The sequence below is a fragment of the Vanacampus margaritifer genome, chromosome 17 (genome assembly GCF_051991255.1).
Source record: "Vanacampus margaritifer isolate UIUO_Vmar chromosome 17, RoL_Vmar_1.0, whole genome shotgun sequence".
Taxonomy (NCBI): domain Eukaryota; kingdom Metazoa; phylum Chordata; class Actinopteri; order Syngnathiformes; family Syngnathidae; genus Vanacampus; species Vanacampus margaritifer.
Genome location: NC_135448.1, coordinates 19266257 through 19287724, shown reverse-complemented (window position 1 = coordinate 19287724; position 21468 = coordinate 19266257). Strand labels below are relative to the sequence as shown.

Here is a 21468-nt window from a genome sequence, read left to right as displayed (position 1 = left end):
ACGCACGTCGCCCAAATAAAAGTGACTAGTTGTCAAATATCCGACAGTACTTGAAGGCAACATTAATGCTGGGAATGGAGGGAACGCTCAGAATGAGAACGACTTTTTTCCTTTTGTCAACAAAATTGGACGTTGGCCACGATCACTGCGGTTCTGTGAGGCTCCTTTCAAGCCTTTTTGGTTCCGGTCCAGATTGGAAGTGAGTGATGGTTCCGGGAAAGTGCCCCCCTCCGAGGCCTCATTCGGGGTGAATGCCAGCCAGATCTACACTGAACAGCCAAAAGCAATTGAGAAATGAACTGGAATATAAAACGTGAAAATAAACTACCTACAGGACATAAAAACAAGCAAAATTATTTTTTTTGGGGGGGGGGGGGTAGAAAACGGACATTTTCCACGTACATCTTCTAACTTTATTTCAGTGACGAAACAAAAACAAGCAATCCAACATCCTTAGCATTAGCATGCATAAAAGACTTCTTTATGTCGAGTGTATCTACAGAAAAAAACTGCACTCTGAACACAATTCAACACGAAAATACACACAAAATTAGAGCAGAGGAGACGTGATTTGCTTCCAGTCCTACTAAAAGGAGGGGGGGGGGGGGGGGTCATGGCGACCAATCGTAAAAATGCATTGTCTTGTCACCATCCCGTGCGTCACTCTTCCTTTCGTCGTCCTTTGTCGCCGGCCGGTCACCTCACTGAGGCTGCTCTCTGCGCACGCACGCACGCACGCACGCACGCACGCACATACACGGATGACATCATAAGAGGGGTTGCAAACTGAACAATGTGGACAAAAGTATTGGGACAGTCGCAAAATGTTGTCTCCTAATACTTTTGTCCATCAATAATCAATGGGTGAGTCATTTTGAACAGAGATGTACTGATTGTTGCTTTGCTAATGCTATAAAAGGTCTATTTCATGTTTTACATGACACTTTTCTTTTGTGCCATCACCATGCCTGTAGTGAAATCACCAAAAAAGAAAAGCCAAAAACCAAGGAAATTGGCACAGTCCAAATTCTACATTAAAACTTATTTCAAGGTTGTGCCATCGTGCGTGCAGCTTTCCTGTATTGCCACCAGAGGACGCCATTTCAAACACTAAGCCTGCATTGTATAAAACGTATTTGAAAGGTATTCTTCAAAGTGTGAGTGTTTTGTGTGTGGGGGGCTCACATGGGGTCGTAGTTGCTCTGCTCGTTGGACTTGAGGAAGCGCATGGCGAGCGCGCCGGCGGCCTGCAGGCAGATGACCAGCAGCACGCCGCCGATGAAGCTGGACAAGTTGAAGCGGGCCGGGGACAGCTGCGGCCGCGCTTTGCCGCCGGCGCCTGCGTGAGACACGCATGCATCCGGTTGGGAGGGGCAAGGACGGCGTGACGCCAACTCAATTTACCTGAGTCACCGCCTCCGTCGGCCACCGTCTCCACCACTGCACACAAAACCGCAAGCAACAGTTAGCGTGTGCGTCACTGCTGGATTAGCATTTCCCTGCTGAAATGAACATCGACAGCTACATGCAATACGACAAGTCGGATGACTCATCACAAATGTGGCGTTGATTGCAGCTCTTCCAATTTGCGATATACTGATCCAATCCACTAGCAACTCTTCCTGTCCACGACCTTTCATGCTAGCACCGCTTGCTGTCCAACGTGTCCTGTCAGCTAGCAACTCTGATGATATGCTAGCCCAACAGGCTATTTCCTGTCCACAAAAGCTTTCTCTATGCTAGGAAGTCGTTGAGAATGCTAGTGATGCTGCTGCTTTGCCCGCTATCCCTTTAGCAACTCTTCCTCCACACCCGCAACATGTCCAGTCTGCTAGCAACTCTTACGGTTGTGCTAGCAGTCTGCTAGCAACTCTTACGGTTGTGCTAGCAGTCTGCTAGCAACTCTTACGGTTGTGCTAGCAACATGCTATTTCATGTCCACCAGCAGCTTTCTGTCTGCTAGCAACTCTTTGAGTACGTTAGGGATGATGCTTATTCCTAGTGACACTTCCCGGCCTGCTAGCAATATTAAACATATTTTTGTTTTAAAAAAATTAAAAAGGTAGAAACTGCACCCTCTAGTGGCGGCGTCGTACCTGTGCAGAGCTCCGACACTCGGGTCCAACTGCAGTTCCTGGAGCTGTCGGCCACGTTGCCCTCGTCCGTCACACACATGCCCGTGTCGTTACCTGAGAGCGACACAATAACTTCAAGGTGTGTGTGTGTGTGTGAATTGTACAGCATGTGTGTGTTGTGGAATGCTGAATAATTCACGCGCTACAAACCACAGCAGCTCACATTACAGCAGCTGCCATGCTAGTATTACTGCCAACGTGCGTGTGTGTGTGTGCGTGTGCGCGTGTTTTACCGTCGGGACACAACCTCCAAACGCAGCCGGTCAGGTTGAGCATGGAGTCGCCGACGCAAAGGTCACATGACTGAGCTTGACTACAATCTTAAGGAATGACAAGAGCTGTCAATCAAGTGTTGCTTCACTTTTGATTGACAGGTGATCAATAAAGTCAGAATGAGCGTTACCCGCTTGTGAGTGTGCGCAGGACGCCGCCATCAGCAGCAGCAGCGGGCAGAAGAACGTCTTGATGGACAGATTCGGCATTCTGGACCCAAAATATAGCGATCAAAAAGAAAGATATATTTTTAAAAAAGTACAAATAGTAGAGTAATAATCAAAATTCCTCCAGTTGGCTGAGTGCTGAAGAGCGATGTGGCAATGGCAGCAAGAGGACGGAAAGTGTGTGTGTGTGTGTGTAATGAGATCCAAACGTTGTCACTAGGCAACCATGACAAGACCCACCCGTCCTCAGGTCACCTGAAACGCACGCACGCAGGTACAGTTGGCATCAACTACATAAATAAAAATGGAGGTCATTGCTGTGAATGTAACTGTAGACGTAGAACATTCGAGGTTACCTATAGAATAGATTTAGAGATATCGAGAATGGTTGGTAGCCATAAAGATAGATATATAAATAAATGCTATTAAACTAGACTAATAGTTAAGCTAGCTAGAGGTAGAATAGATAATCAGAGCTAGATCAACCAGATCAAACTAGAGCTACATAGATTTAGAATAGATGAGATGTCGGCTATATCCTGCGGCAGCTCTATCGCAGATACACAATCGATCTAGAACAGAAAATTCTAGAACAGTAAATCTAGAATCTACATTTATACTAGATGAAAGCTAGTTTTTTTTTGCCAGATTTGGTGGAATAGACAGTTGGCAGATAGACAGATAGCTCCAGAAAAGATGCAAGATAGACTCTAGAATGGACATTGGTAGATTATATGGAGCTGTAATAGTTAGGGCTAAAATTGCTGACTATAGAGCCACATATCTCTAGATTCATTGAGATATAGTATATAATATACAATATGCGATCCCAGAATAGGTCTATCTAGTTTTCACATTTAAATTTGAGAAAGCTAGCTATAAGAAGAAAACATAAATGTAGAATAGACAGATCTAAGCTATATTGATAGCTAGCTAGCGCTATAATCGGTGCAAAATAGAGTGATCTAGAACATAAACAGAACGAACAAAAGTAGGCTATATTGAGCCAGGGTGGATAAATAGCTCTAGAAAAGATGCAAAACAGCGAGAGATCTAGACAGACATTTGTAGAATAAATTGATCTTGAATGCATAGAGCTGAAATTGTTAACAAGATCTAGTGTTACTTGAACGCTGCAGGCCAGGTGTTGGGTGGGAGGATGTTAATGTTCACACTGCCGCTGTTGTGACTCATCCACGTCTCACACTTGCTCGTTCAGGTGTTTCATTCCGGTGTCACGACACGACACTTTTTTTTTTTCTCTTTCTTCCCACCTACCTCTATCACATCATTGTACAGTAACTCAATCGTTCCACGAGGGCCTCATTTGCATACGTGAGTGTGTGAATGTGATTTGGGAGAAAAACGCGCCGACGTCGCCACCTCGCAGGCAGGAAGTTTCCTTATTTGGTCGCGATTTCCTGCGAAGCGGCAGCCCCGCCCACTCGCGATGCTGCACCCACGCTCGCCATCAAACCGGGGAAGCCTCGCGGTCTTTTTTTTCATATGTGCTCGGTGACCTTGGATGCACGATAATAAACACAAAACGTACGTTAATGAATGAGGATGTTTCATACGCGGACGTTTTTAAGGGATATTTTTGTAACGTGTCTATCCGCTAGGGGGCAGCAAAAGTAGATGTTAGAAGCAGTACAGGACAGGTGACCGGAGGAAATGTTGCATAACTCCAAAAGTGAAATTATTTAATGCAGTAGTACATAATTTATGTCGACTCGACTTGTATACTAGTACTGTAAATATACACACAGTGACCACTTTAATAGGAACACTCGGATTTTAGGACAGCCAACGCAAACAAGTGCGATGTCCAAATGTATTTTGCCTTGAAAGTGACAATGTTCACTTGTTAACAGCCCATCACATTAAAATAAAGAAAGATATGAATAAATATAATAATAATATATAATAAATATAAGAGAAGTAGAGAATGAATAATTGCAAAGACATAAACAATGTAAAATAAACTAAATGGAAAAACTGGTTGAAATGATACTCTATGTATAGATGATTAAACGTATTTACAATTTATTAAAACTAAAAATGTATAAAATGAATGAATTCAAATATAAAAACGATAAATTAATATCTTCCTGTACAATAGATCAAATGCTAATTAAGGAAGATGAATAAAAAATACGAGATATTAAAATAATCTGATATTACAAAAAAAATACATATATTTTAAAGCGGCATTGTACTGCCAGCTGTTCCTAATATTTTGACCTTCTTGTTCAATCTACGTCATCGTGAAAATGCATTTTAAATCCAGCATCAAGTGTACCTAATGAAGTGGCCGCCATGTGTCTCCATGAGTCATTACTGCGTTTCAGCACCGTGGACAGCACCCTGGCAAAAAAAAAACAAAAAAAAAAAAAAAAAACGAAAGGTGGGGGTTTGGGGGAGGGTCGCCATTAAAATGATGATATGCTTGTACGCGTACGTACGTGTGCGTGGACATTACTTACAAGAAACCAGCACAACAATGGCGCTGGACCGCAGTGGGCGTGTCTTCATCTCGATGCCGCATTTTTCTGAATGAAATTACTCCACTTGGACCCCCCCCCCTCCTGCATCCTCGCCTTCTGATTGGTGGGCGGCTCTTGCCTGTGACGTCACGGCCGCTCTCTTGTGGACAGCGCGCTGAGACCTTCAGCATCCATTCTTGCTTCGGAGCAAGCACAAGGAGGAGGAGAAGACTTTTCTCCGGCGGACCGGAGCGGGACCACCGAGCGGATCTCCCCGACCGGAAGTGCACGAAGGACGTCGAGAGAGCGTGAGGAGAGGCCGCTTGATTGCAACCATTTGCATCTTACATTCGAAACGTCAGCAATAGAGGACATCAAGCCATCTTTTTCAAAAAGGTAAATTATTAATACTCTATTATATATCTATATACATACATTTTGTATAAACATGACATAGATATATAAATATATATGTATCTCTATTGCGCGCTCATTCTCAATCGCGTAGATTACACAACAAGGGGTGCAATATGCCCCCCCCCCCAAAAAAAAAATTCTATCACGAACAGCCCACGTCACTCCTTATTTTCGATTTACAAATGATAAATAATCATTTGATTAAAATAACAAGACATGCATGTTGCTGTTGTGATTTGCTTGCACTCTAATGAGGTCTGCACACGACAGCAAGAGCGACCTAATTGGCGGTGTGGGAGGCACGCTGGCATGTGCGTGTGCCCGTGGGCCGAACACTGTGTCTGGACATCCGTGGGAGGGGGGGGGGGGGGGGGGCAACACTCCCCAGCACTTCATCACACAAGACCTAACACTAGTTTGGAATTGATGTCTAAATACAGCTGCAGGAAAACGGAGGATAAAACAAAAACAAAATGGGGATTGCCTTTTATAGGTTAGGAATCTCCAGATCAATCGGGGGGGGGGGGGGGGGGGGGGTCTGAAAGATCCGGATGGACAACCTGAATCAAGGAAGAAAAATAGGCAATCTATTTGGGATTTAAGGATTTTATTGTATTTTTTTCAGGGATAATCCTTGATCTGGAGGTGAGGGAAAATGTATCTGGATTAAATATCTTGAATCCTAAATTTGGGGAGGGGGGGGGGGGGGGGGGTAGATCCCGGATCAGGAAATGGTTATCCTGGATTCTAGACTTTGGGTTGAAAATTTTGGACGGGGAAGTTAAAATCTTACACCTACTACTCATTACCCCCCCTCCCCCTAGGAATATGAACAATTAAACTAAACATATTATCCTAAATACAGGATCTAATCCTTGCGCACTCTCGGACAATGAGAGCACTACTGCCACCTAATGCAGTGGATGTGCAATTACATGTTAGTACGCCCCCAAAAAAACAAGTTCACCGAATCCAGAACTTGGAAAAGGAAGCATGTTCATGTCGAAATGTCACGGGTTTTTCTTTGGCTCAATTTGCCAACTTTTTTTGTTTTGTTTTTAATTTGTAGAAAAAAACATTCCGGGTGTTTTTTTTGGTGCAAATCTGCCAACAAACAATAAAAACAAAATACTCGATGATTCCAGTGCTCGAAAGTAAAGGCGTTGTTTATTTCCTCAGGTTCGAGTAGCGGTCTCGCAGTCATGAGACTGAACGCGTCCGAGCTGTGGTGGGAGGAGTCTTCGGGCGCGGACGGCTCGCTGGCGTCGGACCACCAAGAGGGCCACCCACCCGCTCGGGAATCCCCGACCCTGACGGCGTGGGGCGTGGCCCTGTGCGTTTCGGGCACCGTCATCACGGCCGAGAACGCGGTGGTGGTGACCACCATCCTCGCCACGCCGTCCCTGCGCGCTCCCGTCTTCCTGCTTCTGGCCAGCCTGGGGTTGGCCGACCTTTTGGCGGGCGTGGCTCTGGTGGCCCACTTCCTGTTCCTGTTCTGCCTGGCGCCCAGCGATTGGTCCGAGTTGGTGACGTCGGGCCTTCTGGTGACTTCGCTGACCGCCTCGCTGTGCAGCCTGATGGGCGTCGCCCTGGACCGCTACCTCTCTCTGAGCCACGCCCTCACTTACAGCTCAGGACAATCTCGCCGGCATGCCGCCCTTCTCCTGCTCCTGGTATGGGCGGGCGCCTGCGTCATGGGCGCGGGTCCAGCCATGGGCTGGAACTGCCTGGATGAGCCCGCCTCTTGCTCAGTGGCTCCTCCCCTCACTCGGACGTACCTGTCGCTGCTGTGCGGCGGCTTCCTGGTGGTCGTGGTGGTCACCCTACAGCTGTATGCCGGCATTTGCCGGGTGGCGCGGCGCCACGCCCACGCCATCGCCACTCAGAGGCACTTCCTGCCCTCCAGCCAGTCGTTCGCCGGCAAGCACGGCGGCGGGCGGGGGTTCTCGCGGTTGGTGCTGGTTCTCGGAGTCTTCGTGGGTTGTTGGATGCCTTTTTCGCTGTGGGGGTTGCTGGGCGACGCTTCTAGCCCGCCGCTGTACACATATGCCACCCTGGTGCCCGCTGCCTTTAGCTCCCTGTTGAACCCGATACTTTACAGCCTGAGGAACAAAGACATACGCAAAGTTCTGCTGCACGCCTGCTGCCCCCGCAGGCACGCCGCGCAACCGCACTGCCCTGTAGACGTGTAGGACGCCAAAGTCAACTCAATCAGGACGGACTCTGGAGCAGAATCCGTGGTCTGAGGGGGGGTTTAGACATCCGGGTCTAGGGTGGAGATTGATTAATCTTAAAGGCAGTGGAAATTCTGGATATGGGGGATAAAAATGATGATTTTTGACTGAAATCTGCCAGACAACTGCAACAATGCTGTCATTTCCCCCCCAAGCCAATATGATGAGCCAAACGCCAAATTTGGCGACATGTTGACTTCTTCCATTCCGAGGAATCTGAAAATGAGTCAAGGAAAAGCCATAATTTCGGTGTAAATCCAGGATTTCCCCTGTCTTCTTTTATTCATGACACAATTCAGACCTATGCAGGGGTTGGATGCCCCCTAAATAAACATTGTTTGGCCTTGGAGGAGGTCCACGTTCTTGAGAATGAATATAATTATAATATTTTTTTATGTTTGACATCATATTTGCATATTTCTGCTGTCAAATGTGAATGAAAAAGCAACAGCCTCCTTGGAGGAGGTCATAGGACGAAAACCCCTTTCACGCTGGATCCCCAAACTGGCCGGTGTGTAAGGTACCAAATTTGATGGCATGAGAGTTGTCACGGAGGTGAACAGCGAGAAGCAAGAACACCCGAGACTCACCGGCTTTGCATTAAAAGCAATTGTCATGAGGTGAATTATCTCAATGTGTGAAGCCGCAGTGGCTGTTGCTAACCTATGCAACAGTTATGCTTTGGATGCGCACGTTTCCAGGAGCAACCGCGTGAAAGGGGCTTTGGAGAGTCGACATGTTTTTTTTCTTGCTGCTCTGACCGAGACCTGAATCCGCACCAAAAGTTTCTTCAGATTTGTCTGAAGTCACACGTGGGAAAGGAATGAAGTGCATTTTTGCTCCAAAAGGAGAACGATCTCTTTTGCGATAGAACGGCCGGCGCCAAAGCAGCGCAAATCCATGCCAGACGTGCGCTCAAAGTAGCGCTCGGAGCGTGAAATCTTTCACACTCCCACACGAAAGTGAGCACTTTTCTTTTTTGGAAGCAGGACGTGAGGTCCTCCCTTATCGTCCGCACCAGAACGTTCTGAACTGTCCTGGCCGGCCGCCATCTTGGAGGGACTCCCACTACTACCAGACTCGTTATTTGTGCTTCCTGCCAACAATCAGCCCACTTGTAGCTGCACGGGATCCTGCCGCCGAGTGAAAACAATCAGCCGCCCGCCCGCCCGCCGCTCGTAAATAAAAGCCGATTGAAGTGACATTTGTGCGGTTATGGAGAGAGGCGGGGAGGGGGCGGGAAAAATGAAAGTTATGTCGTTGAGTTCACTGGATCCAAAGGCTTAATAATAATAATAATAATAATAATGATAACGTGATGTACTTGAAATGTGTGCTACCAACACAATGTTCTAATGGAGAGCTCAGATTCTATTTTGCACACGCTCTCTTTCTTTCAAGGCACTTTTCCGCCATCGGGACTGTACGTTGCACAACCTTTTTGTCAAATGAATGAATATTTTATACTGATGAATAATAAATATGCTTTTTTTTTTTTTTTTCCTACTGAATGATGTCAGCATTCTTCCCTCGGGGATTGCGGACGCTTTTTAGAGCGCTTGCGAGTGCTTGAGCTGTCGGGACCTCAATTCAGTTTGCATTAACGCTGCTGTGTTCACTGATTGCGTAAGATCAGCTCGTTTTTTTGGAGGGTGGGGCGAAGGTTTCACTTTCTTTACATAACTTAAGTATGAATTTACAAACGGTTTTATAATAGGCTTTATGTTTTTTTTTTAATAATAAGCAGTCATCCTAGCGAGATAAAAAGAACAGAATACATTATGAAAATGTATCAAATCTCTAAATATCAATAATCATATAAACATAAAACTTTTTTCTCCCAAAACTCAAAGCCTATGACTTTTTATTTCTATAGAAATACAACTTTACGCTAAAAAATATATATATAAAAAAAAAAACACACAAAAAAAGTGTAGAATAGAGTGTGTCAAATAAATTTTAAAAATTGAACAAATATGACTTTTATAAAAAAAAAATATCTTGAAATTTTTGATTCAAAGACTAATGGGAAAATGTTTTTCAAAAATCATGCGTGCTTGAAAAAACAAATATTCATCTAAAAAAAATGACTTAAAAAAACTTCCAATTTTTAAACTTTCAAAAAAATGTATTTCATTGTTTTATGTGACTACCCAAAAATACATGAATTATCCAAAAATACATGAATTATCCTGGAGCTTTTCATTTGGGCAAATCTAGCTCAATAAAATTGTAGAAAAAAAAATATTTTTTGTCTAAAATTTGCTATCTACAAAATACGACTATCCACCAAAATAGTACTCCCCAAAATATCCCAAAACTTTTTACTCAAATATTATGACACTTGAAAATATGACTGTTTAGATTAAAATGATAAGATTTTTTTTATTTTTTTTATTTTAACTCCCCCCTTAACTCTTTGACTGCCAAAAATGTTAAATAACGTTTAGTAAAATCCTATGGAGGAGTGCCAAAGACGTTAAAAGACGTTTTTTTTTTCAAAACAGAGGTGAAACTAACCATTTTCTATTGTTGATTACTGAAAAACGGAAGAAGGTAGAAACAAACTTTTTTTTTTCTGATGAAAGATGAGAGACCAATCTTTCATTTGGTAGTATGTGTGTTTCCATAGTCCAAACACATAATTTTCTGGGGACCTTGAAAGATCAGTCAAAATGCTTAAATCGGCTGGCACCCACGGCATCCCTTTTCTGAAAACGCTTGGCAGTCAAAGAGTTAAATAAGAAGGCTATTCAGTAGTATATATATATTTTTTAACTGCAACAAAAGAGAAATTTCTGGAGCATTTTAAAGAGCAAGTAAGGCACGTTAGACATTCCAACCTATGAGACTGGTGAATAAATTCTGCTATATTTATTTTATTTTTTAAACCAGACAAATATATATATTTTTTTTGTTAGACCATCTTTGGGGAACATGAACAAAACAATGAACATCATCACTTTGGAAAAGCGAGCCGCATGTGGATACGCGTAGAGACAAATTTGAAATGATATATATAAAAATGAAGAAAAAAAAAAAAGGCACTTGAGAAGCAGGTGGTCCCCACCATTTTGTCACTTCGACATTTCCATTTCAAGTCACGTATTTGTGTTCCGCTTGTAACTTCCCCTTTGAGTCACACTTACAGTAAGAAAAAAGCTTCTAAATTGCTCCCATGCCACCACACAAAAAACAACAACAACAACAACAAACCCCCCCCGAAGAACAAATAAGGTACTTCTTAAAGACAACGTATTGATTAGAGAAATTGCGTCGCCATTAGGGCAGAAAAAACTAAAATGGATTAGATAAATAGCAACAAGTGAAGGAATGTGATTGTGACTGCGTGGAACTTTTTCTTATGTGCGAACCTGAACGTGACGACGACAAAGACGGAAGGAGGAAGGCGCCGTCACTCGGACCACTCGTCGTCGTCGAACTCGGACGAGTCGTCCTCGCTGTCGCTGCACTCCACGGCGATGCGGCGGGACAAGATGGCGGCCACGTCGTTGCTGAAGTGATCGCGCGTCTCCTGCTCTCGCTGGGCCTCCACCTTGCGGAGGTTGAAGCCTGCAGGAAAAACACCGGCAAAGCAACTTAAAACAAAATAATTCTATTGTAATTCTACTTTGTAATATATCTCCTCAACAACAACAAAAAGCTAAATGTCTAATCTTGATAAAAATACATTTAAAAAATAAGATTCTCTTATTACATATTACTTTCTCATGGGGAAACAAAAAGTCAACCTCATAAGAGTAGAAGAAAAAATCTGAAATATGAAACACGTATGTCAAAATATGACAATTTCTTCAGCCTCCAAAAATACAACATCCAAAAATCTGAATATCTAGAAAAAAAAATACAATTAAAAAAAAATATTCCATTGTAAACATATACTTTTATTCCTGAATTTTTTTTTTTTTCGTACTTCGCCCAGTTCACTTTCCCAAATACAACTTTTGAAAGCAAAAAACACTTCTGTAGAAAAATATTACGTTTATATATATTATTTATATATTACAAGAATTCAACTCTATTGTATGAGACTTTCATTCATGAAAAATACATAATAGTAATAAAAACAAAATAGCATAAAAAAACTACTCTTAAGAATGACAATTCCCTTCAATACCAATAAATATGGTTTTATCCTAGTAATATAATACATTTCCCGAAAAACACATAATAATAATAATAATATGAAATCAATTATTTTCTCTCATTTTTTTGTCTTTATATATTGTAAGATACAACTTTTATCTAAAAATGTAAAAAAAAAAGAAGAAGAAAAAAGTCCTTACCTTGTTTAATGGCCTGCAGCAGGTCGCTGCGGGCGTTGCCCGCGGAGGAAGGCTGCTGTTTCGGCGGCGCGCTGGACGGCGGCGGCACAGCGGAGGGAGCAGGAGGGGCGGGGGCGCCGAACGACGACGGCGGCGGGCCAGGGGGAGGGGGCGGCGGCGGGGGAGGAGGGGAGGCCCCATTGCCGGGCATGGGAGGCGGGGGAGGAGGGCCCATGCCGGACATGGCGGGCGGCGGGGGCGGCGAGATGAAGGCGCCCGAGGGCGAGAGCGGGGGCGGTGGGCCGTCGAAGCCGGCGGGAGGCGGCGGCACCCCGAAGCCGGAGAGCGGGGGTGGAGGAGGAGGGGCGGGTGGAGGGGAGAGGTGGGGGCGAGAGTTGGACGGAGGGGAGGCCAGAGGGGGAGCTGGGGGAGGGTGGTTGGGGCTCAGGATGCTGATGCGCTTATGGTTGCCGGCGCCGCCGTCAACGTACCTGCAGATGACAATGGAAGATACATATACTGCAAAAGTCTACACACCCAATCTACCTGGGATGTTGCCGTGTTCAGAAAGAACCAGTAACATTCAAACTCATGTCGCTACATTGACTTTTTTTTTTTGCTTACTTTTTCTTTGCTTTAGTTATTAGTAAGTTAGTTACAATAAGTTATTTAATAATAGTTACTTTGTGATAGTTACAGTTAGTTACACATCCGGGAGCTTGAATGTGACTGGTCGAAGCTCAACTTACGTCATGTCAGGGGGCGGCGGAGGCAAGAAGTCATCGGGGCCGGGCGGCGGCAGCGCCTCGAACGCGTAAGAGCCCGTGCTCAAATCGAGGCCCTCGTCCCCGGATCCGAGGCTGCCGTTCAGACCATCCAAAGAGCTCCTTGAATGCAACACAGGACCCATCATTGACTTGCGCTTCATGACCGCCAATAGGAAGTTTGCATTTGTATTGCATTTGTCGCAGTAGCACAACACCGCTTGATAAAAAAAAAAAAAACACACAAAAAAAAAAGAGTAATAAAAAGAAATAACCACAACAGAAAAAAAAATCCCCCCTGAAAAGATGCAAATTTATCTTAAATTTATTTTAGTCTCCATAAGAGCTCAATATCACAGTTTTCTGAAAAAATAAAATAACAAGAGCTGTTCATGACATTTTAAAGTGCTTTTTAATGGCACATTTAATGGGCAAGTGTCATTCATTTAAGGATAATGAAAGCCTGATTATGGAAAATTCAATAACGTCACTTGTCATTCCTTTTGTCTGCTAGCTCCAAAACAAGAAGATGACCTCCTAAAATGTACAAACACTTGTGGCTCTAATTGTCCGTCGCGTGATTGCCGCGCTCGCGTGCACCAGGGAAGGAAAAGCCAAACAAAACGGTCACATTTGTTTGTGTTCAGATGGGACAAATGTCCTAATGAGTGTCCTGTCCACTTACTCGTACTTGGGCACCACAAACTCTTCGCCCATCTTGCGGCGTTCCCACTCCTCCTTCCTGCCTTTGATCTTACGCGGGTTGAGGGTCCGCTGGTTTACGTGGTCTTTCTTCTCCTTCTGCTCGACACAGGGCAGGAATTGGACTTTAACAAAGTTAAGTACGCGCATTGCCACAAAATGGTGGCCAAGATATTTTTGTTGGGGTAGACAAACAGTTGTAAAAGATTCAAATGTATTGTACTTTAAGGTACAGTACCTGTACTGGATTAATAATAATTTAAAAAAAATAGTTTACACCACATAATAGAAAACATTGTGCACGATTTGAACATTTGAGGGATTTTTGTGCACCACTAGAGGGAGCCGGTGGTTAGCAAGGTGGTTCAAACTGCCACAGTATTTATTTAACATTCTTAACGATCAAACTTCCAACCTGTTTATTATTTATTACAACGTTGTGGTTGTTGTCAGCTGACTGGGCTTAACCATTTGGGAAAATCATGCAATTATGATTTTTATCCTAAATATCGACATTGCGATTTAATACGCTTTTTATTCTCCCAAGATCCTCTTCACGTGTATTTCAAATGAGAAATTTTAATAGTTTTTATGACAGAAATGCACCTTTGCTCTACATTTTTTGGGTGCTGCTGGTTTAGGAAGCAAGGGAGTTGGAGGGGCTCAGCGGTCAAGTATTTAACGCCGGCCACTGTAAACAGAGGTAATTCCAGCTACTTCCTGAACGTCGGCGTCCACTGCGAGACGACTGCTTCTGCCGTTTGAGGAAATGGCGGTATTCGGTGCGCGACTCACTCTGTGCTTGCGCTTCTCCTTCATGATGTCCTTGGTGTCCTGCAGCATCTTCTCCTTCCACAGGTCAAAGAAGTAGGAGGGATCCGTGTAGAATTTGAGGGCCTCCCTTCCATCATCGCTGTGCACCAAATGAGAGCATAGAACACAAAACACGTTACAACATGTTTACACGGTCAACATGTGAGAATCGCCATGTATGAAGGCGAAAAATAAAGTTGATTTCTTTTCTCCATGTAAAAAAGGCAACAACAACAAAAACTAGCAAAGTTGTATTATTCAGAAAAATGTGGATTTTTCAAGTGCTTATTTACTATGCTGGACTATTTTCTACGAGATTTTTTTCCCCCCTTGGAAAGACAAAAAAAACTATTCGCGGAACATTATAGCTTTTATCTTGGAGGCCAAATTGTAAGATAAGAATGTAACTTTTTGAAAAATACCACTTTATTTTAGCAAAACATCTTAAGAAAAAGAAGAAGAAAATTAAAAGAAGATAAATAGCTTTTTGGCATATTTCTGCTGAATTTTTCCCCCCAAAACATATTCTGAGTTTGTTCTCATGAGATCATACATTGATAATATATAAGATACGACATACATTTTGCATTTTTATGAGGAATGAACGCCACCACGTAAATCTGAATGACTTTTCAGGGAAGTGCAGCCACGTGTGATTCTGATGTAAAATTCACACTAAAAAGGGGAACCACTGCAAACACCAACGCAAGCCAACCCTTTAAATGAAAGCTTTTCACGGTCTATGTGGTCCATCTTCATAATGACCCCCCCCCCCCTCCCCCCATTTTAAAATCCTCTATTGGGAGTATTTTGGATGAATAATGCACAGCGGCGGGAACACGTGCGCATGCTACGGTTTCTACAAGCGGTCGTGAGCGACATACCGGTATGGGCTGAGGTAGTCGAGCGGCGGCGGCGGGTCGCACGTGACGTAGGTGTCCTGCACGGGCATGGGCAGCGAGGGCCGCGTGAACATCTGCTGGTCCTGCGTCAGGCTGCTGCGGAATGCCTTGCGAGTGGTGATGGCCTGCAAAGACACTGGAAAACACATGCGTTTATTTGCTTTTTTAATGCAGTAAAGTTGTTATTAGTTTTTACAGGCAAGTAAATTTTATTTTTTTTTAAACTTAACCCCACCTTCTTCTTCTTTTGGGTCCAGCTGGGTGACTTTCAACTGCAGCCTGTCCACTCGATCCCCGAGAGCCTGCATCCGGACGGTGAAGACTTCGGCCTCCTTGAACAGCCCCTTGAACACGTCCTCGGTATGCTTACCTGCCCGCGTAAACAAACACATTCATCTTTCCGTCATTTAGATTTGCGCCGGCGCACACGGCAGGCGCGCTCACTCAGGCAGCCGAGCTGGCGGATGATGGCGGCCAGGCTGTTGTTGGAAACGCATTCCAGCTCGCTGTGAATGCTCGCCGGAATGGGCTGGCGGCACACGAAGCGCGGCTCGATGTTCCGGGTGATCAGAGGCATGGTGGTGGAGGGGGTGTGGCCGGTGGAGGGGGGCCAAACCCTGAAAGTAAAAAAAAGGGTACGCAATAAATACATGGTTTTGAATTTTATATTAGGGTTACCTTGCTAGCTTTACAGTACACAGGCACATTTGAATTTACAATCAGGTGCTTTCAGTGTAGTACCAACTTGTGCCACAACATGAAGGGCAGCACTGAGCTCTGCAGGATGACAGAGCGCAGTTAAGAAAAAGAAGAGGCAGAGAAGGTCCCAATAAATCTCCAGTAATCGCTGTACCCGCATAGAGACTACATGCCTGTGAGTAGTGTTCTGTTTAGGTGTCACTTCGCTGCGTGTGTTAAAGCAGCAGTTGTGGGGCTGTAAATTACGGTATGCAAATTTCTTTAAACCCATATATCACCTTTGACATTTTGTTTTAGCATTAATTAAGGTAGTAGACTTTAATTTGATGAAATTACAGCGGTACCTCGAGTAGACTTACGGGTTTTTCAAGATGAGCCGTCCCTCGGCCAAATTTTTTTTGAGTTGAGGGCAAAAATTTGAGTTTTGTAGTGCCCCCTGGTGGCCAAGATGACCACACCCGAATGAGTAGCCCAATGCCCATTGAATTATGGTAATTTAATTTTATACATTCTACTTCAATATGTTATGACTATGTTTATTTTTTATTTTTTATAAAGTACAATACTATTGAGTGTTATTCTTTTTCATTTAATGTCTCAATGTTCCAGTAAGCTTCAACTGGTAGTGACAAACCGTTTTAAGCACATAAGAATGTACCTATTTGGAGAACTGTGTGAGCAAAAAAGTAAGAACAGGGAACACTTAAATATAATACTAAAAATGTGTGTTTTAATAAATTCAAATGTGTTTTAAACATACGGGGAGGGGTAAAAATATAAGACAATATTGTTCTATATGGTCTCTTAAAGGCTATATTTAACCTTTTGTGGGTGAGTCTGAAACATGAGACTTTGTAGGCTTCTTAGTTGCATGTGAGCTGTAGTCACATTGCATATAAATAAACTCAAGACAGACACAGTAAAGCAGAAGCAAAACTCCGGCATTCGTCTTGTCACCAGTTTCGGTGGTGAACAATTTTGATTGTGCCAATGATGCAGTACAAAAATTCCCACTCTTAATGCACACTACAACAGAACAGAACAATTCATTCATTTTATTTGTCTCAAATGATCATTTTTGCATGCTCTGTAGTTCAAAGTGCATCACCGTTGCGGTGCACTGTTTACTTACACTAACAAGGTTGCGAACTGAGTGGTCAGTCGGTCAGTGTTGCCAACTTTAGTCCAAACTATTTTGTTTTTAACTATTTACTTACACTAACAAGGTTGCGAACTGAGTGGTCAGTCGGTCAGTGTTGCCAACTTTAGTCCAAACTATTTTGTTTTTAAATTATGTCAACATAATTCGCTTTTTCTCTGAGCAAGACTATTGTGAGGCCATAGTCGACATGCCCTACGATAGCCATATTTAAGCACCCAACAACGTCACCACACTGACAAATATGTCCACAAAATAATGATAAATGACAGAAATTCGGTGTAGTGACTTTAAGTACAGCTTCCTTTTCCCCATTTGGGTTGCCTAATTATAAGCTTTATGTGCAAGGGCCTCACAGTGGACGGTGAAGTCATCATTTGACACAAATTCTTGCAACTTTTTGTATTCAGTTGTGTGGCTGTCATACGTGTACGCGAAGTTAAGGTAAACATTGCTTTTACAACAATGTGGGTGGAATGTTATCACCATGTGGTCTAAATGGGAATTCGTGTTGTTTCCCAGGGGCCATGAAGTCTCTAGCCGCGCCCCAATTGCTCCCCCGTGGTTGAAATGACACATTTGACAAGTTTTGGATTTTAAATAGCACGTCCAGGACCCCAAATGCCCCCCGAAACGTAGTTTAGCGGCGTTATTTATAAAGGAGAACTACACGAAGAGCAACAATCGACACGAAGCTAGCTCAAAATAGCCAGAATGGAACTTGGCTTCTTGGCCTTGTCAAGAGCAGGAAGTAACTTGAACGCCAACTCTTGTTTTGAGCGAAACCGGCCAAACGGTCGTCTATTTCCACGATAAAACAACGTGGAGTGGTTTTGTTGTTGGCTTACCGTCACAGCGAAGCTCCCTCTTTAGCTGTCTCGTTTGTCTGCCTTGAAAAGTTTTCCACTCGACAATGTTGCGAGCGGTTACAGTGAGTCAAGCAAACGCGGACAGGACAAGCAACGCAAGCGGGAGAGGGCAATGTCCCGAGTTTGCCAGCTTGTGATTGGCTGAGCGGCTGAGCTCCCGGGAGTCGATTGGCCGAGGCGTCTGTCACATGAGCGGAAAGGGGGTTTACGCCTATGGTTTACGCTGGCGTAACTCCACCGCTACTTTGTAGCAAACATCTGTGCGCTATTTGCGTAAAATGAGGGAGGGCGGCGGCGCGCATTCCGATGCGCGCTCCTGCGAGTTGGAACGCGCCCGAGGAATGACAGGATCGCCCTCCGATAATGAGAAGTCCATTTGGAAGGGAATGAAAGGCAGATAAACTAGGTCAAAGTGGCGTTTCCAGAAGCGAACAAGTCATAAAAAGTTTCATTAGTGCATGCATACATCACTAGAAGACAAAACATAAATTTTAAAGGAAGTAAATGGAAAAGTTTTTAATGCGCAGAACAGTATAGTAAAACATATCTACCTTCACTTGCAGTTGTAAGGGTTCGAATTTCACCTTTGACCGACCTATGCCCTGAAATTACCCGTTGACCAGTGTGTCATTTAGCCCAAAGTCACCTGGGATATGCTCCAGCTCACTCAAAATGATGTTCATGTCTGTTTACAGACATTATACACATTTCAGAATATAGAGCAGCAAAAAAAAAAAGAGAAGATGTCTCTTTGTACAGTCATTTTTTTATTGCACACAATGAACATTCAATCATTTCTTGCAGTTACAGCACAGCAAGTCTCACCTAAAAGGCTGACAACAACCTTGGTGCATGATTCACAGTTTAAACATGTCCAACTTGGTCTTTTCTAAATCCACGAGAGAGTAAAAAAAAAAAATCTTTAGCCATAACTTAGACAATGTGAGACACTTTTTTCATTCTTTGGACTCTTCCCATGTGCAGAAAAAAAAGACCGTACAAAGACAGCAATGAGCAGGCACAATGTCAGCTTGACACAGAATTTAACAAGACACACAAAACAGAATGTTCTCAGCTGCCTTTTTGTGTGTGTCTGAACAGTGATTCAATTGAACACACTTGGCTGAAAATGAAAATGTCTGGGAATTGACTAGAATTTTTTATTTTTTTTGCAAGGGTATGTGTTTAATCGTACCTTTTTATTTACTGTGCTATTTATATATCCTTGTTGGCCTGTTTGTTCTCCTCTGCACCACAAGTGACAATTCCATGAAAGTAGGCCATCCATTTGGTCCACTAGATGGTGGAATACACACAGCGGACACTTCATTAGGTACACCTGCACACTGCAAGATACTTGAAATATCTATGCTATTGTTAGTTTGGTCCTTCCAATTTCGATTACTTTATGTATTTGTTATAAATATAAAAATTGTATCATTATTTTATGACCATTGAGCGGTAAAATTTAATTACAAATGTATTTAAATTTTTACTCATATGTTATATTATTATTTATATTTTTTCGATTTAATACTCATACAAACATCCCAAAAATTAATAAAAGTAATTTTACTTCATTAATTTTATAATAATTCACAAATTATTTCATACCCCCGTCAAAAGGCCAAAAATACAATATAAAAAATCCTGAAGTTAAGAAAAAACATTTTTTAAATAAATTTTTACTTGTTTCAGACCAATTAAGTGTTGAAAAAAAAAAAAATTAATTGTAGTTTTCAAAAAAGTTTAATTAAATACATTTTATACTGTACAATATTAAGTATCCCTTAAATTTAATAGGATATTATTGAATTTTAATAAGATTTAAGTTTATATTTTAGGCCCATCAAAGGGCTAAAAAAAATGACACATTATTTTGAATTTGTAATAACTATTGTTCTGTTTTTTTCAACAGATTCTTATGTGCCTAATGAAATGTGTGGCGACGTCATCGTCTGGTATTGACGAAGCTGAGCGTGTAGGAGCTGCGCGCGTTGCCGACATCACGTTTGAGCACGCGGTGTCCGTCTCCGCCGCTGCTGTGCACCAGCTTGAGCCCAGCGGCGCGCAGCCCTCGCAGCACGCTGAACCAATAGCGCAGTACCTGCTCGTCGGCGCCCCCCACCTCAAAGCCGGCCCACTGCAAGTGCACCCGGGCCACCACGTGGTGTACGCGATGCAGCGTTCCCAGCTCGATCCAGTTCTGGAAGACGCGCCACTCGGCGCTCAGAAGGTCGGCGTACAGGAAGTGGACCTGGAAAGGGAAACGTAACAGAGAGAAACAAAACAAACATCATTTTTAATAGTGTTTGCTATTGTACTCATTCACATTTACTGTATCATTTATTACAAAAAAAAGAAAAACATATTAAAGGATAAAAATAATGAGGACTAGTCCATTCAATCAACGCCCTATAGGTTGTTTGTAGAGTGGGCATGTAGGGCCCCCTTGTGGCTACAGGCAGTAATTGAGCCTGAAGGAACTGTTGCCATGGCAGCCATGGATGGTGCAGAGCTCTGTTGCTATAGGAACACAAGTATGAGTATGACATCTTTGTGTTTATGATGGGCTCCAAGGTAAATTTGCTCGGCACCCCCTTTCTCCAAAATGTGTGTGTGTGTGTGTGTGTGTGTGTGTGTGTGTGTGTGTGTATACCGTAGCGTGTCCCAACTCAGCCATGATGTCGGCCAGTGTTTGCGACACGCCGGCCTGGCGCCTGCCGCGCGTTTTCCTCGCCGGCGTCCGCCACTCAAGCCACGTCCTGTGCTGGGTGGCGAGGCCTGCGTTGCCGTGGTGACCGGCCAAAGCGTTGCCGCGGAGACCAACGTACGCACCGGCGCCGCTGGGATCAAAGCGGTGGACGTCGCAGCCTAAAGACAATGCCGTCCTCAGGAAGGCTTCGTCTCTGCCGTCCATGCTGGGTGGAAGGCAGAGGACAGCACACATGAACACTCACGCGCACAGACACTCTCATTTAAAAAAAATATTTCACACCATGTTCTCTCTCATTAAAACACACACACACTCAAACGCATATATCCTCTCACATACTCTCAAATATTCGCACTCTTTCAACACACACGCTCCCTCTCACACATATCTCGCGCTCTCAAACACAATTACACACACTTTCCTTCACATACACTCAAAAACATTCACTCTCATACTAAAACTCTTACTTTACTCTCTCAAACTGTCTCACAAAGACACGCACACGTTCTTACACCCACACACATTCTCTCTCTCACACACACACCTACTCTCACACATGCACTTCACCACTGCACACACAAACTCTCACGCTAAAAACTCTAACAAATGCACTCACTCACTCAAAGCAACACTTTCTCATACATACTCAAACTCTTCCTCTCACACATCCACTCTCTCACACTTGTATATGCAGCCACAGTCTCTCACACACACTCTCATGCTAATAGACTCCCTCGCTCACATTATTCTGTAATACACACACACACCCTCTCCCACACCTGAAGGAATACGCAACACACAGCGCGTCTGCAGACGGAAGCAGCCACTCCTCGGCACACAGCATCC

General features: G+C 43.6%; 3 protein-coding genes across 6 annotated transcripts; 1 reads left to right on the top strand and 2 right to left on the bottom strand.

The window, feature by feature from the left end:
• Positions 1-400: 400 nt before the first annotated feature.
• Positions 401-3885, bottom strand: cd164l2 (CD164 sialomucin-like 2). 3 transcript variants are annotated; one of them, XM_077549060.1, is made up of 8 exons: positions 3702-3839; positions 2816-2830; positions 2539-2618; positions 2369-2455; positions 2097-2189; positions 1405-1440; positions 1186-1339; positions 401-717 (listed from the first exon to the last, which is right to left on the bottom strand). In XM_077549060.1, the coding sequence occupies exons 3-8, from the start codon at positions 2615-2617 to the stop codon at positions 702-704; spliced, it is 465 nt and encodes a 154-aa protein (XP_077405186.1). In that variant the 5' UTR covers position 2618; positions 2816-2830; positions 3702-3839; the 3' UTR covers positions 401-701. The 3 variants fall into 3 exon arrangements, with proteins under 3 accessions (XP_077405186.1, XP_077405185.1, XP_077405187.1); XM_077549059.1 differs by lacking the exon at positions 2816-2830 and having other exon boundaries at positions 3702-3885; XM_077549061.1 differs by having other exon boundaries at positions 2539-2830.
• A 1353-nt stretch (positions 3886-5238) lies between these two features.
• gpr3 (G protein-coupled receptor 3) lies at positions 5239-9200 on the top strand. The gene is made up of 2 exons (XM_077548148.1): positions 5239-5457; positions 6658-9200. The coding sequence occupies exon 2, from the start codon at positions 6681-6683 to the stop codon at positions 7668-7670; it is 990 nt and encodes a 329-aa protein (XP_077404274.1). The 5' UTR covers positions 5239-5457; positions 6658-6680; the 3' UTR covers positions 7671-9200.
• A 1371-nt stretch (positions 9201-10571) lies between these two features.
• Positions 10572-19842, bottom strand: wasf2 (WASP family member 2). 2 transcript variants are annotated; one of them, XM_077548147.1, is made up of 9 exons: positions 19102-19842; positions 15624-15796; positions 15415-15549; positions 15162-15315; positions 14260-14377; positions 13448-13563; positions 12748-12885; positions 12020-12489; positions 10572-11285 (listed from the first exon to the last, which is right to left on the bottom strand). In XM_077548147.1, the coding sequence occupies exons 2-9, from the start codon at positions 15754-15756 to the stop codon at positions 11128-11130; spliced, it is 1422 nt and encodes a 473-aa protein (XP_077404273.1). In that variant the 5' UTR covers positions 15757-15796; positions 19102-19842; the 3' UTR covers positions 10572-11127. The 2 variants fall into 2 exon arrangements, with proteins under 2 accessions (XP_077404273.1, XP_077404272.1); XM_077548146.1 differs by lacking the exon at positions 19102-19842 and adding an exon at positions 17886-19088.
• Positions 19843-21468: the final 1626 nt, after the last annotated feature.

Excerpts from the sequence above, each read along its gene's own strand:
- cd164l2 (XM_077549059.1), bottom strand. The coding sequence starts at position 3,769 with ATGAGTCACAACAGCGGCAGTGTGAACATTAACATCCTCCCACCCAAC. Across the intron at positions 2,456-2,538 it reads CTGCGCACACTCACAAGCGG|ATTGTAGTCAAGCTCAGTCA; the intron begins GTAACGCTCATT and ends TCATTCCTTAAG. Across the intron at positions 1,340-1,404 it reads CGACGGAGGCGGTGACTCAG|GCGCCGGCGGCAAAGCGCGG; the intron begins GTAAATTGAGTT and ends TGTCTCACGCAG.
- gpr3 (XM_077548148.1), top strand. The coding sequence starts at position 6,681 with ATGAGACTGAACGCGTCCGAGCTGTGGTGGGAGGAGTCTTCGGGCGCG.
- wasf2 (XM_077548147.1), bottom strand. The coding sequence starts at position 15,756 with ATGCCTCTGATCACCCGGAACATCGAGCCGCGCTTCGTGTGCCGCCAG. Across the intron at positions 15,550-15,623 it reads CCGCCAGCTCGGCTGCCTGA|GTAAGCATACCGAGGACGTG; the intron begins GTGAGCGCGCCT and ends TTACGCGGGCAG. Across the intron at positions 15,316-15,414 it reads GGACCCAAAAGAAGAAGAAG|TGTCTTTGCAGGCCATCACC; the intron begins GTGGGGTTAAGT and ends TGTGTTTTCCAG.